This window comes from Girardinichthys multiradiatus, chromosome 10 (assembly GCF_021462225.1).
Source record: "Girardinichthys multiradiatus isolate DD_20200921_A chromosome 10, DD_fGirMul_XY1, whole genome shotgun sequence".
NCBI classification, from domain to species: Eukaryota; Metazoa; Chordata; class Actinopteri; order Cyprinodontiformes; family Goodeidae; genus Girardinichthys; species Girardinichthys multiradiatus.
The window spans coordinates 16,387,779-16,404,097 of NC_061803.1; the positions used below are offsets into that span (position 1 = coordinate 16,387,779).

Consider the following 16,319-nt stretch of genomic DNA (forward strand, 5'->3'; position numbering starts at 1 on the left):
TATATTTTCACTCTTGCGGGTTAGATAATGTCAGGATGTGTCGTTTTTTTTAAGAAACCATTTGGTAGAAAATATAGTCAAAGGTTTTTGTTTTTTTTAAACTGTACTGCTTTTTTATCTTTTTTTACAATCACCTTCAATAAGCATGTTAATTCAAATGTTTAAACAGTTTAGGAAACTCAGCAAGGTCAGCGCAGTTTTATCTAAAAGAGACCTGGAGACAGTCATTCATGCTTTTATCTTTTTATTAATAGAATATTGCAGCTTACACTATTCACTTGTTTTACACTGATTTATTTGGAATAATCACCATGAAGAAATCAGATATTGATCTTAGTTTCATTGTTTACATCCCTTTTAAAGACATGTTGTATACGTAGGCATTTTATGTGTCTCCATATTTACTAATACCTCTATCATTAATATTGTATTATTATTTGAGACTTGATTTATTTCTCCGCGTATTTTATTGTAATTTACTATGTACTACAGCCTTCACTCCCAAATGTTATGCCTTGACGTATGTGCAATAAGTGAAAGTTTACCTAGGCATCTTATAGAGTAGAAGAAAATATATTATTATTCATAAAGAATTCGAAACATGCAGATGTGTAATATAATTTCAGTTTGTCCTAAAACTTAAAGTGGAAATTATTTACAGATGCACTTCAAACTATTCAAGGCCAAAAACGTACCCAAGAATAACCAATAACTAACTGAAGTCTTACAATTATTAAAACCTCTAAGGGGTTTCCCCCAGAAAAAGTCCTAAAAAAGACACACTGTTAAAATGCTATTTTAAATAACAAAAAAACAATTAAACAAATATTAATTGTTTGTACTTAAGTCAAATTCTAATTACGTAATCAGCCAGTGAATCTTAATATAAGCAAAGTAATGCTGGTCACATTTAAGTAAAATAAATTAACATAAATTAACTGCAAACTGCAGAAACAGAATGCAGCAAGGATGTTCATCTCCTCTCAAGGTGCTCAATCAGATGGTCCAAGTATGCCTCCATCACCTTTTGAAAATATATTTTTTCAAACGAGTAAACATATGAGTTAGTTGTGTAATTCCATTCTATTTTTTTAAGTTTGTAACTTGAAACACTGAGTATTTAATACCTGAGTGCCAAAACAGGTCCAAAAAGAGGTGAGGTCAAAATCACCTTTGTGGCCTCTCCTCTCCTCCTCTGCCTGTATGCTGAGGCATTTTATTCCATCTTCCAACCCACTGAGATGTGACCCTGGAGGCTGTACATCTCTTGCCTTTTTGATTTGTCTAATTGTAAAAGGCACCTAAAATATAAAGTAACAATATTAAAGCTATATTGTCTTATAATTTTCCATAAAGTGTGTGTATTGTCATTCAAAGTCAACTTACAGGTTTCTTGATAGCCAAACAATTTACTTCTTCCTTTTCGGAAAAGCTTTGAAAGTCATGTCAGGGGCGGAAGAACATATACCTGTAGCTGGATGGCAGCCTTGTCAAACCTGTATGTTGCACAGTATGTATAAAGGCCCATTGCTACCGGGTCCTCCTTCTCTGCCTCCTCAGCAAGAGCGGCCAGCCCAGCTGCCAGATTCCTCTAAAGAGTTGAAATGGCTGTGTCTTGGGACAGCCATTTTGTGTCTTTCACCTCCTAATGTGCACAGCACACATAAAGAGGACACATAGAATCAAAGTCAGTGGTGTTGAAAGTTACAGGTCCTTCTCAAAATATTAGCATATTGTGATAAAGTTCATTATTTTCCATAATGTCATGATGAAAATTTAACATTCATATATTTTAGATTCATTGCACACTAACTGAAATATTTCAGGTCTTTTATTGTCTTAATACGGATTATTTTAGCATACAGCTCATGAAAACCCAAAATTCCTATCTCACAAAATTAGCATATTTCATCCGACCAATAAAAGAAAAGTGTTTTTAATACAAAAAACATCAACCTTCAAATAATCATGTACAGTTATGCACTCAATACTTGGTCGGGAATCCTTTTGCAGAAATGACTGCTTCAATGCGGCGTGGCATGGAGGCAATCAGCCTGTGGCACTGCTGAGGTCTTATGGAGGCCCAGGATGCTTCGATAGCGGCCTTTAGCTCATCCAGAGTGTTGGGTCTTGAGTCTCTCAACGTTCTCTTCACAATATCCCACAGATTCTCTATGGGGTTCAGGTCAGGAGAGTTGGCAGGCCAAATGAGCACAGTGATACCATGGTCAGTAAACCATTTACCAGTGGTTTTGGCACTGTGAGCAGGTGCCAGGTCGTGCTGAAAAATGAAATCTTCATCTCCATAAAGCTTTTCAGCGGATGGAAGCATGAAGTGCTCCAAAATCTCCTGATAGCCAGCTGCATTGACCCTGCCCTTGATAAAACACAGTGGACCAACACCAGCAGCTGACACGGCACCCCAGACCATCACTGACTGTGGGTACTTGACACTGGACTTCTGGCATTTTGGCATTTCCTTCTCCCCAGTCTTCCTCCAGACTCTGGCACCTTGATTTCCAAATGACATGCAGAATTTCCTTTAATCCGAAAAAGGTACTTTGGACCACTGAGCAACAGTCCAGTGCTGCTTCTCTGTAGCCCAGGTCAGGCGCTTCTGCCGCTGTTTCTGGTTCAAAAGTGGCTTGACCTGGGGAATGCGGCACCTGTAGCCCATTTCCTGCACACGCCTGTGCACGGTGGCTCTGGATGTTTCTACTCCAGACTCAGTCCACTGCTTCCGCAGGTCCCCCAAGTTCTGGAATTGGCCCTTCTCCACAATCTTCCTCAGGGTCCGGTCACCTCTTCTCGTTGTGCAGCGTTTTCTGCCACACTTTTTCCTTCCCACAGACTTCCCACTGAGGTGCCTTGATACAGCACTCTGGGAACAGCCTATTCGTTCAGAAATTTCTTTCTGTGTCTTACCCTCTTGCTTGAGGGTGTCAATAGTGGTCTTCTGGACAGCAGTCAGGTCGGCAGTCTTACCCATGATTGGGGTTTTGAGTGATGAACCAGGCTGGGAGTTTTAAAGGCCTCAGGAATCTTTTGCAGGTGTTTAGAGTTAACTCGTTGATTCAGATGATTAGGTTCATAGCTCGTTTAGAGACCCTTTTGATGATATGCTAATTTTGTGAGATAGGAATTTTGGGTTTTCATGAACTGTATGCCAAAATCATCCGTATTAAGACAATAAAAGACCTGAAATATTTCAGTTAGTGTGCAATGAATCTAAAATATATGAATGTTAGATTTTCATCAAGACATTATGGAAAATAATTAACTTTATCACAATATGCTAATATTTTGAGAAGGACCTGTATGTTAAAATGTAGAAAATGCAAGGCAGGGCATTTATGTAGTCAATTTTTGCAAACTGTTTGTCTCAAAGAACAGGAAAAATGAAAGATAGATTGCTTACAATTATTTTCAGGCTGTCCACTTGTAGAACAGTGCAAAACAACTAGCTGTGGCCAGGAGTCTGTCAGCTGTTTGGCAACACCATTCTGATGTCATTTCAATAATAAGTACTTTTTCAAACATAAATAGTAACTATACCTCAAATTAAACTTATTTTTAGTTTCTACCTGTCATCACAGCACCACCATCTGTCCCCAAAACAAAACTCCAATCTGTTGGTATGGTGTTGATTGTGATCACCTCACGGATGGCCTCTGCAATGGTATCTGCCTTCCCATCATTTAGCGGCACCATGTCAAGAAACTGACAAATAGTTGGCCCTCTCTGTCCAGGTACTTAAAAAAAAGGTTTTATTAATATTATTTTCTTTTATCCAGCATAAGGTCAGATTTATATTCACTGTAAAATTAGTAAATACCTAATATGTATATCCAGCTTCCTGGTCAGGGACATATCTGTGGACTCATCCACCTCAAGGCCAATGGGAGTAGAGAGTCGGATGGCCTCTAGAGTTGGCAAGTCCACAACCCAGGCTAGAATCTCCAACATCTCATCAATAATTTTGTGGGATCTTTAATTGGACATTTTTCAATCTGAAAAAAGAGTAACATAACACATACCACTTATAGTTTTTTGAAAACTTTGTCAATGCCACAAAATATACATTTACATAATTTACCCGAAGTTTAGAGAAGTAGACGCAGCCAAATGCGTCTACTTCAATGAAGACTCTGGCAGAGGAGCCTTGGATTGCCTGCTGGTGGTGGTTGCGACAAATTCGACAAGACATACCTAATAATGCCCCAAAAAAGCCACAACTATAAAACAACCTGTTTCTAATGTTGAATTTAATAGCAATCTTTTACTGTTTAACCAACATAAAATTAGCCTGTATAGTATTTATATTTTCATATAGTACACAACATGCTGAACGTACTCGGGCTTGTAGAGCCATCCACTAAATTTAGGGTCATCTAACCATTTTGGGTTAAATCCGCCAGGCTTATAATACAGTGGGAGAAACCCTGCCTCTTGGAAATAATTGTTTGTAGGAGCACATGTTTGCAAATCCGGTGTGGTCTTAGGCTCATCTGATTCAACCAGTCAAGGGCTTCATTAGTTGCATTAGGGTTGAGATGGAACACCTCAAATGCCTGGACTGTTGACTGCAATATTTCATCTTATGTTAAAAATATGACCAAGTCAAGAGAATCGCCTTTCATAAACAATGAAAAATAAACAAAAAGACCTGAATGTTCCTAGAGATACAGCTGCAAGCAGAGTTCACAGGTTTAAAGTTTAAGAATCAGTTCCTACATCACCTGGTGGCAAAAATGGGGCACTATCAATGGCTTCCACAACATCTTGAGAAGCCAGGTGGTCATAAACTCTCGAATGACTGAAAAAAGCCGTCAGCAGGAATTGGTGGCAGCAACCACTGAGCTTTCAGGTTTTCACAGTTTAAAGCACATATTAGATGCTGAAGGGCTTCATGTCTGACCTTCGAGATGTGCACCACTACTGACCAACAAGCTCAAGAAAAGGCGACTCTAATTTGCCCACAACCATATAAATAAACTAAAGAGGTTTTAGATTTCTCTTTAGTGGAGTGATTAATCAAAACTGGACATTTTTAGGCCTGTGGATAAGCTCTATGCCTTTTATATGAAGTATGAACTAAACAGCATGGCAGTGGCTTAGTGATGCTCTGAGGCTGCTTTGCCTCCTCTGGTACTGGAAAACTGAAGCACATGGAGGACAAGATGGATTTAAACAAATATCAGGAAATCCTGGTAGAACGTGATTCCTTCTGTGAGGAAGATGGTGCTTGGGCCTTCAGACAGGACAGTGATCCCAAGTATATTGCCAAGCCCTTCAAGGCTTTATTTAGAAGCCATGGCAGATACTAGAATACCATGACAGTTGCTTGGCAATCTCAGGTCTCGGGTCTTGAAAATCTATGGTGGAATTTGAAAAAGTTGGTTGGAGAACACTAACTCAAAAATCTAATGAGCTGTATATAGACTTTTGTCCACAAGACAGTTCAAGGAGAACACTGTCAGAGGCTGGTCTCTGACTATGGGTCAGACGGGTCCTCTACTAAGAACCAAAGATGCTTCTAAGAAGCATTTTATGTTGGAATTTGGAAAATAACATATTAGCTGTGTTGAGCTCTTTTTTTGTCCTTTTTTTGATCTGTTAAATGCAAACAGCGGTTAGTTTTCATATTTGTCAATATACCTTATTTGGAGTTGCGGTTGAATAATTTTAGATGCAAATGTTAGTACATGCAGAGTCACTTAACACTTGTAAGAAGCCTCTTGGTGTTTCTAATGGCCAGACAAAGTATTCGTTATACAGAATCAACTGTTCATTAGCGTCAGAAGAAAGCCACCTATTTTAATTAATTGGCCCTTTGCCAAGCCCACAGTGTGTAATTGCCTTCTTTTGTACCATGTGTTCAGCCAGGGACAGTGAGTGCTATGGACTATGGGGTGGATCGAAGAACAGATCCTAATGCAGACGAGGTATCAGGTGAGTCTCTGCTTGACCTGCATGATCATAATTCTTCTCAATCAGCTTATACCCAGTAAGAGGCTTTAATGCATGAATGCAGCTGCATGGAATTCTACTTGCTTTCTATTCCAAGCTTATGCTGTCTGCTTTTTTCTTGTCTTTGTTTTTGTTCTTTTCTCCTCTGCAGGCATTTTCCCATGGCTCTATTTTTCAGCACACTGGTTACATATCATGACGTGCACCACCACTCTACCCTATAATCAATTTCTTAACACCAAAACTTTAATTTAAAAAAGAGAAAATGTAATGTTTAACATGTTTAAAGGTAAAATATTAGCTCAAATGTGTTGTCTACATTTTTGTCTTCAGACACAAACACCTGACTACTATGAGAGAATTGTAAGTGGGATTTTTATTTTTAGATTTTACTTTTGCTATATGCTTTATTGTTTAGCTAAAATTGGCAATTTATTCTGCCTCGTCTCACCCGCTGTAGATGATCTTCACCCAGCAGTCCATCATGAGGCCCAGAGTGAAGTCATCTGTGTCCATTGGCGCGTAAGATAGCATCAGATTTATATTACATGCACTGAGATATCTGCAACAAAGAATTCCCCTTTAGTTAGCTCTGATCACTAAGTGTACCTCTCAAAACGTCACATGTTCAATGTAAGGCATGTGCTGATACGACACAATGACAGTATGGTAACAAAAACATTTTTGTTCCTCTTCATGTTTAGCTATCATACTCTGCTGACTGACCGCCCACAGCAACATGTGGGGAAAGGGGTGCCTTAATCTAGAATACAATTGAGGAGGAAACGCTGCACTGCTTCTTGCATCTTATTAAATTCAGTTTAATTGGCAAGAACTATATGAGACACAGTTTTACTGATTTTAAAACCACGACTTATCATATCAGTACAAAGACTTCATACCAATAATCAAGCACATCAATGAAGGGGTGATGATGTGGGCCTGGGGTAGTTTTGTAGCCAGAGGACCTGTGCATCTTTAAAGCATTTGGTAATGAATTTCTTTGTATACAAAAGAATTATAGAGTCAAATCTGAGGCCATCTGTCAGTCAGCTGAAGCTTGGCCCAAACTGGGTCATCACCCCTCAATGATCCCAAACGCAGCAGCAAATCTACCTCGAAACAACTTAGGTAGAAAAAAAACAGGTGTTGCATTAGCCACGTTAAATTCCAGACCTGAACCTGATTGAAATAATGTGGTGGGTCATTAAGAGAGCTTAGCAGAAACAAATGTTTGCCAACTTTACCAAAGTCAAGCATAGTTTAAAAGAAAAGAAGTCAAAATTCCTCCAGACTGATAAATTCCAAATTAAAATGATTACTGAGAGATAAAAAGCCAGGGTGTGCTCAGTATGAGGGATTGCTACAAAGTCAACGCCAGTGACTGTCCACTGTCTCTACATGCTCATCCAGGAGGAGGGAATGCTGCAAGTCACTGACTGGATGCAATCTGCGTGGTTTCCTTAGACAGAAAAACGTTTTATTTATTTGAATAAATAACTGAATCTGACTGCACTGTTCAATGATTAGGATTAATTGGAATGTATGTACCTGACGTTTATGAAGTGCCTTGAGACGACATGTGTTGTGAATTAGCGCTATATAAATAAACTGAATTGAATTGAATTGAGTTTTTTTTCTCATGTCTGTACAAACTGTAGTGGCAATGATGGAAACTTAATTTTCCCAAGTCTGTATGAGGGGAACAAACTCACCTGAATGTAAAAATAACCTTTCTTAAAGAAGTTTCTCTGGCGGTGTCTCTGCGTGTGTTGAAAACATAATTTTTTTATTATTATAAATGTATATCATACACTGAATCTTATTTCCTGTAATGCAGACTGGTGAAGTACTGCGCCACCTATAGTGGTCACGACCCTTTTCTCTCCAAGTGTCTTCCCAGCAACCCCTGGCTCACTGATGATACAACATTCTGGACTCAGAATATGCATAAGTGAGTGGGCCAAACAAACACATATAATCTCTGAAAGCTGGGCCTGTTGAATGGTCTCATTTTCCTCTGTGGTTATTTATTTGTGCCACAGCGTTGAAATACCCACCAAGATGCGTGTGGAGAGGTGGACATTCAGCTTTAAAGAACTGCTCTCAGACCCTCGAGGACGAGATGATTTCAGACTGTTCCTGAAGAAAGAATTCAGTGGTACGGATGATATTCAAGGAAATAAGCAAGAAAAAACATATCCAATGTGTACTTGAATGCTTGTTTGTTCTTCTGTTATGAATGTTTTTTAGGAGAGAACTTAGCATTCTGGGAAGGCTGTGAAGATCTGAAGTGGGGCACTGCTGTGACGATGAGAGAGAAAGCAGAACAGATCTACAAGTAATGACTTGATATCATCTTTTTGGGTGATCTATTGATTGGAATCAAGTTTCAGAAATGGGTTTCGACTTAATTGTCCCTACTACAATTATTTATTAATATTTATAGCTTATTTTGTATGATTTTTATTTTGAGCGTTAGGGTTAGGAAATTAGTTTAAACGGGGGGCTCATGTGGTATGGGTTTGTCCTGTAACAGAGCCGATTGTATTGCAGCCCCTGTAAGTCTGCCCCAGGGCAGCTGTGCCTACTATGTAGCCTACCACTGTCAGTGTATGAATGGGTGGATGACTGATTGTAGTGTAAAGCACCTTGGAGTCCTCAGACCTGATAAAGCACCATACAAGTACAGGCCATTTTTATTTTAAATATCTACCAATATTTCTTGTTTTAAAGCCTATTGTCCTCACTTCTCCCATTTTTTTCCCAGGACATTTTTGGCACGTGGCGCTCCGCGATGGATCAACATAGATGGAAAGACAATGGAAATCACAGTGAAGGGCCTGAAGCACCCACACAGATATGTTCTGGATGCAGCACAAACTCATATCTACATGCTAATGAAGAAGGTCAGGAGACATCAGCAGTCAGGCCTCACAATGGCAGTGTTAAACATCAGTTTTAAAGTTCTGTAGTGCGTGCAGAACACTACAGAACCTACCTTATATAAATATGTAGTTCGAAAAAAGAGTGTGTGTGAATGAAGCTATATTTAGGAGCAATAAAATAGATGAGAAATGTCCCCATAATTAAACAAATCTTAAAATAAACAATATCTTTCTATTATTCAAAGATGAGTAAGTGTTATAGTTAAACCTTGTCATCAGTTTTCCTTCCGTCCTTCTTTCAGGATTCATATGGGCGATACCTAAAATCTCCAGTGTTCAAGGAAACCTTAAAGAAAGCCATCTGTCCTGAAGAGCACAAATTCAAGTGAGACACAGCTTTCAGATGTTACATTTAATGTCTGATATTTGAAGCATATATATATATATTTTTTTAGAAAAAAAAAAAAATGTAACTTACTTGGTCAACAAGTCCCCCTTTACATGTCAGATAAAAGCCAGACTTTGTCATCCATTGTGCTAAGACAACCACATCCATCACTCTCTCTTGTCATTTCCCCCAGTGAAGTCCAGTTGGAGCAGAATGCCAGGAACCGACGGCCCAGTCTCAGCCCCATCATCATCAGGCAGCAGGAGCAGGAGCAAAGAGCCAAGATGGCCGCTAACGCCCCTGTTGATATAACACAGGTCATGAGCAAACTCAGCAAGCAGGGCAAGGAGATGGCTCCTCGTCATTCTAAGTGAAAACCCATCTCGTTCAGCGACAAACAGGATTAGCATTTCTATTTTTTTGCTTTTGCAGAGGTTTAGTCTGAGAATAAAGCTGTTAGTACTTTAATAATATTCATGTTGGTCTCACAGTGCTGCATAAAATATCTATTTAAAAATGAAAATGTGTGATAGCAAAGCTGTATCTATGGGAGACTAAACTTCATTTGAAATATGTTTAAAATGTTTTTAGTTATAATAAACAAAAACTTATTTAATATAATAGAAATAGTTATATATTTTTGCTAAGCCTCTTTATTAGTCACACATGTTTAACTGAGCGACATTAAAAATGTTTTCTGATGGACATACCACATAACACTTGTTGAATTACAGTTATATTGTGCATGCTGAGTAACTACAGGCAGAGGACCACAGTCCACTGTCTTGTCAGTGGAAGCTGCTAATGTTTCTCATAACGTGTGTTCTACAGTGTCCATCTTTTTCTGTTGTTATGTAGTGCTTCTGTTTGTTTTCTTTGTCATCAGTCATAAGTTAATAAATCAGACTTATCTCATTTTTATTTGTTTGTGCTGTGTGTTTCCATGAAAATCAGTGTGTCACAATGCACATTCACATCTCGGATCAGATTCCTTCCTTCCTTCCTTGCTTTCCATCTTATTTCACTTCCTTCCTCCCTGATGTTCTCATTTCTTGACTCCTTTCTTCCTTCATGTTCTTTCATCCTTCCTTTGTTTCTGCAAGCAATTTGACTAAGCTCCTGAATGCAAAAAGAGATGTTTTAAAGGCTTTTACAGAAAATGAAACAATTACTGTTATTCGGCTGTTTCATGAAATTATATTATTTCCACCAATCAACTAAGAGCCCATAGGACCCTTAGTTGATGCATTTTTCAAAATCCCACACACTGGTTTTGCCCTCTCCAGATGCCCTCTGACTATTGTGTCTTGCCCTTTGCTCCCACAGCTGTGCAGGTTTACCACTCCTGTCCCCCACCTCGCTGTCTACTCTGGAATCCCTGACCCACCTTCTGTCACCGCTTCACCCTCGTTCCCTTTCCTCGCCCACACCCCAGTCTGTCCGTCCCCCATCAGTGTGGCCTTAGACAGCACCTCGGCCTCTGAGCGGCGACTGGAGACCAGCGAGGGTGAGGGCAACATGGAGGCCAGGGCCCCTGATGGAGAAAACTTGTCTAAGTCTCGAATGGCCCTGTCTCTGCGCCGACTGTTGAAGAGAGGCTGCAGCCCCTCTGCCATGTTTGCCAGCCTGTCTCCTAAATGTCACACGGCGGCCACAGCAAGTAGCCGCATTCAGCCAATCATGCCAGACGAGCCCAGCCATGCTCCGCCCAGACGAATTGGCAAGTAAGTTGCACCATCAAATACAGCCCTCCATCTATAATCTTTAGTCTGAGGTGATGCTTAATGTTCTCTCATTACTTTAACTCTGATTAAACACTTTAGTTCATGCAGTGCAATCAGTGGAGTGCACAATCAACAGCTAATGGTGTTTGTTCTTGAAGAAGGTGGCGCAGTTCAGCCACCGAAGAGGTGAAAATGGTGGAAAAACAGATTAAAGAGCAGAACAAAGGTTAGGGAACTAAAACAAAACCAAAAATGACAAAATTTAAAAGAAACAGACACACTGTTGTGCAATTTTAAGCGTAAAAAACTTTCACTGTAGCGCCCTCCATACTTATTGGCAGGTATTAAAAACCTGGTAATAAATTCGTCTTCTATTCCCATGACATAATATCACTAAGAAGCACTGGTCCAGGAGTACTTTCTATATTCAGAACAACTACACAGAGTTAATGACAGCAATAGCTGCTCAGAAGAGAGACACAGCTAGAGTCATGTGAAAAAGTAGGACACCTCAAATATTTAGTTCTTTGAAATAATTTTTCTTAATTTATACTTGTGGAAAAAAATACAATTGTTTAATTACAGGTACACACCAAAAATGAACATTGTGGAGGGCGCTGTTGTTTCCGCTATAGTGCAAAGTGGTGCTTGAGATAACACAAGAAAGCCTAAAACAGAATTTTTGTGATATTTTCTGTTTTATTGTTGCCTTCGCTGTATTTTTGATTATACTCTTGTCTTTGTTTGAAATGAAAATTACAATGGATGGACTTCAAACCTGAAAAGAGGTACAAAATCCTCTGTGCAATATCTTTTAGCTTCTTCCATATCAAAGTAGACATTCCCCCGGAGTGCCGGATCTACCCCATTGAGTCTGAGGATGAGGATGAGGAGAACAGGCCTGCCTCTCGGGACAGAGTGGGAACAGAGGAGATCATCTGCCCCTGGGAGAGCCTTTCTAGACAGAATGGGACAGGTTAATTGGCTGGATTCATACAGGTATAACGCCACCGGACAATAAGGATGGAATATGTGACACATATACCAAACAACCTCAAGACCTGCATGAATCACTCAGTCTGAGACACCAAATGATGATAAAGCTGCAGTATCTGACCGTGCTGGTTTGAAGGGTTGTTGTAGGGATGATCTATTGCTTACTCTGTTTCCTGTCAAACATTATGAAAAAAGTAGCTGCAAAAGAAAAATGCTAGTGTTATTTATCAGTCTAAAATATAATGAAAATCTTTATTTTCAAAGCAAGGGTCCATGAAGGTTTGATTGTTTGATCCTTATGTGTTTTGTGGACTTAGAGGAGGGTCCATTGAGGCATTTTGTAGGGATGCTGCAGGAGTAGGGGGTGTTCCAATGCTTTAAAATGTTATCAGTCCTTGTATACCCAAAGCAAGAGATGTGTCCACATTCAGACACATCTGTGACCTTTAAACCAAGAGTCAGCTCCTCTAAATCTAAACCATGGATCTCAGATAGAAAATGATGGATTAATCATCCAGGGTCGGTCTATGACCTCAAGTAGATGAGTTAAAAGTGTTTTGGTGGATTAGGGCATCGTCTGTAGTAATGTGGGTGTTACCCTGGTCTGTTGTGATTTAAACAAAAATAACCTTTGATTTAATGATCCATCTATATTCCAGCCATTATCTAGGGTTGTAAGATATGGATCATAACCGAAAAAACCAGCTACAAGCAGTTTCAGTGATCTTAGGAGCTCTGTCTTCAGAGAGGAGTTTGGAGAAGATCTGCAGCTACTCTGCATTGGCAGCTGAGGTGGTTTAGAAATCTGATCTGAATGCCTCTGCCACTTCTGCCTGTTCCAGGCATGTCCCAATGGGAGGAGACCCCCGGAAAGACCCAGAACCTGCTGGAGAGACAATATTTCCCTTCCAGACTAGGGGCATCTTGAGATCCTACAAAATCTTGGGATCCTACAAAAACAGGACGTAAAAAGGTCTGTCTGTAGTACAGTACGGTAAGTACAGTCTTACCAACCCAGTCTGATGTGATCCCCTGCTGAGCCCAGGATGGAGGATGGGTTGAACAGGGGCCACTCCACATGGGGGCGACAGAGTTTACAAAAGTTCAAGTGCTTTCACAGCTTGAAGTGTAGCTCTCATACCCTGAATCTGATGATAAACTGTAAGCCCAACAGCAGCCTTAAACCATGCCCTCAGTTTGACCTCAAAACTTTAAATAATGTTAGACGTCTGCAGTGTTATTTGTAGAATGCCAAAGAAAAAGAAAACAAATGCATCGAATGTAAAGATAATCATAAATTCAATTACATTATGATGGTTGTAAAGGAACATTAATTAAAAAGTAATTAAGTCTGAAACCCTCGGCAGTGACTTCACATGCTTACTCAGATGTTTCTATATACTTTCTGAGGTAGAAATGTTGTCTTGTACTGCAGAATAGACTTAGAAGCCTCTTTGTTTATTAAGTTACATCTTCTGTGAAAAAAAAAACAAAAACAAACTGAGCCAGTCCAGCGTAGGGTAAAATGGGATCACAGGAACAACTTGTTTACATGCAGTTTTGGAAAAAAGTCTCTTTTAATTCTAGCGTTTACAGTATCAGAACATAATAAAGATTGATAGAGTTTTAAAATTATATATCTAACCTCAAGTGTACAAAAATAGACAACAGACACTCTCATTTAATAAACGAAGATCAAATTTGCCGTCAAATTTGGAGAAACTGTATGGGAAAAACTAAACACATAGACAACCTTTGGGAGTCAAAGGATGCTTCTTTGCAACATTGATTTAGTTGACTGAGGTTTTCACACATTTGTTTCTGCACAGCTTTCTTAAGATCTTACCACATCACTTCTCCTTGCTTCTTATCAGTGGTTCTGTTGTAGACTGGCTTTAAGGTGCCTTGGCCCTGCAAAACAGGCATTATGCACAGCACCCCCTTAATACATAGGAGCTCATGGTTGTCTCAATAAACCCTTTTAGATCATAGTTTTTGCGGGAAAAACTCAACTGTAAAACCCAATTTATGGATAATTTTGTCATTGGCATGAGCTGGTGTGTGGTTTCAGAGCATGCAGCTCAAGTTGTGGAATAAAACAGGGATGGCTTACCACACAGCAGCACTTACAGAAAAATGTACAAAAAGTGAGTTTCTGGCATTTCCCAATATTATCTGTCTGACTCTAAGCTCTGTGGTGATCATCAGACAGTCTGCCCAAATGCATTTAATGCCTTAAATACACGCAAATCTGTTCTGTGCCATCTTCAACTTGTCATGTCTGGTCTGCCTCAGCTCATGCTGATCAATGGGATTCTCAGATGAGATGCACACTTGAGAATTATAAAGATGCACTGCGTGGACTGTGCTGCTGCAACTGCTGTATTTCCTCTGTGTGGCATTACTTAGTCACACACGTTCCACAATCTTGTCTTAACCTTACATCTCATGGCAGCTATGGGTCTGTGACTACTTGCCAAGGTGAATCAGAACTGTAACGGGGGTAGGTGAAGTCTGATTTTTATTTTGTGTCAGTACCTTTCAGCTGATTACAAGGCATAAAGAACATGGGTAGATAATGGATTGAAAGTATGATCTGAAAGGGGTTAATGACTGCAAGGTGTCTGGTTAGTGTAACCACTAAACAAGTCCAAACCATTACCTCTACACCACCATACTTCGGTTAGAAAATGAGAGAGTGATCCCTCAAAGAATATAATAAGACAAAAGTAGGATCAATTCTTAAAATATTTCTTTTCCCATTTTTATAAAAAATGGGATATACAATTGTTTTATACTATTTTCTTTGATAAAATAACATATTTTTGGGCATTACAGCAATCAAACCCTTCTTCTAATTGTTGAAAAGCTTTTTGCATGCTTCCACTATTTTCGACGAATTCTCTTCAGCGATTAGCTCCAAGTTTTTGAGGCTCGAAGGCCTCGCCATGCCATCACCCTAATTTTTTAGCTCCCTCCAGAGATTCTCTAAGATTCTGACTTCCAATCAGAAAAAAACTGTTGGTAAAATTACTAGATTACTTAAACCCTAAATCTGCCAAGGGTACAAATAATTGTAGACTCAACTATAAGTAAAGGGGGGCTAAGTACAGTCCTTAAGGCACTATCCGTGACCTTTTATATGCATCCCTTCCCCAACACACCTGGTTAAAATAGGATGCATATAAAAGTTGCAAGATAGTAGCTCTTGAAGACTGGACTTGGGTACTCCTGCTGTAAGTCATGCTGGTTTATTATTTTTAGACAGAAGAGGCTTTTTCTCCTTCAGCGCTTTCAAACAAGCTATAATGGTTTCTCTTTTTTCTTACTGTACTGTCATGAATTTAACAGTTTAATTTTCACCACGACTTGTAGAGTCTGAGATGGAACTTCTGGGTTTAAGGGTCCTGAGCTGACTTTGTTGGGAAGATTGGCAGCTGTTTAAACATATTTTCCATTTGTGAATAATCTTTCTCTGTAAAATGATGGACTTCCATGTGTTTTGAATTGGCCTTATGACCCTTCCCCAACAGATGGCCTGTTGCTTCTTTAAGATCATTGCTGATGTTTTTCCTTCTTAGCATTGTGTTAACACAGATGTCTGTATTGCCAAAACTGCTTTTGTCGTGGTGATCACACCGAAAGTAATCATTGCATTTAATTAGCAGCACCTTATTGATCCTTTCCCTATTAACCCCCATGGAGGCAGCAAGGCGGTATTCAGCTTTTCAAACACTGCTTTTCCTTTTTGGATGTATTTTGTTTTAATAAATGACAATGTGGAATCTGATGTGTATTCTCAGAACCCTCCATTTAAAAGAGGGGACACTTTCTTTTTATCATGGAGGATACAGGTTGTAGTTTTGTATTTGGCTCCACTGCTGTTTTGTACCCTCTGTGTAGCTGTTGTGTACCAAACACCAAACAGATTGAGGTGTTTATGGTCTCTCCTTTTCGGGAGAGACAGCAGAACATGATCTGACAGAATGTGTTATCTTTACCATGTTTACAGATGCAAGAATGCGAAAAGTACCTTGAATTTGTGCTATTTGATATGTGCATTCCATTGCTATTGTCAAGTGCCTCAATAAAAAAGTGTCTTTTAAAAAGGTACACATGTAATTTGGGTTTATTTACTGACATCATTTAGTTGTAATGATATTTCACCACTAGATGGCGACATAGAAATGGAAATGAAAAATTGTGCAGTTTCGAACAAGGACAGTTCAGTGTACTCAGTAAAAAATGGACATTTAAAAACTCAGCAGAGTTTTTGAACGTTTTCCCTTTTTTATTTACATTAAGTGAATCACTAAGACTTTCGCCTCTCAATTTGTTTTATTATATAGATAA

The 16,319-nt window shown here is 39.3% G+C and overlaps 1 protein-coding gene across 4 annotated transcripts in view; it reads left to right on the top strand.

Moving 5' to 3' along the window:
* Positions 1-16,079, top strand: part of LOC124875497 (regulator of G-protein signaling 9-like) — a 30,155-nt gene extending 14,076 nt beyond the window's left edge. The window contains exons 9-19 of one of the 4 annotated variants that reach the window (XM_047377707.1): positions 5,883-5,945; positions 6,304-6,333; positions 6,431-6,492; positions 7,811-7,924; positions 8,016-8,131; positions 8,224-8,311; positions 8,741-8,879; positions 9,161-9,243; positions 9,440-9,563; positions 10,573-10,970; positions 11,070-11,931. In XM_047377707.1, the coding sequence (XP_047233663.1) occupies positions 5,883-5,945; positions 6,304-6,333; positions 6,431-6,492; positions 7,811-7,924; positions 8,016-8,131; positions 8,224-8,311; positions 8,741-8,879; positions 9,161-9,243; positions 9,440-9,563; positions 10,573-10,970; positions 11,070-11,160 (1,308 nt within the window). In that variant the 3' untranslated portion in view covers positions 11,161-11,931. Of the gene's footprint in view, positions 1-5,882; positions 5,953-6,303; positions 6,334-6,430; positions 6,493-7,810; positions 7,925-8,015; positions 8,132-8,223; positions 8,312-8,740; positions 8,880-9,160; positions 9,244-9,439; positions 10,168-10,572; positions 10,971-11,069 lie in introns of those variants that run through there. The other 3 variants (XM_047377706.1, XM_047377709.1, XM_047377708.1) reach the window with 3 other exon arrangements.
* Positions 16,080-16,319: the final 240 nt, after the last annotated feature.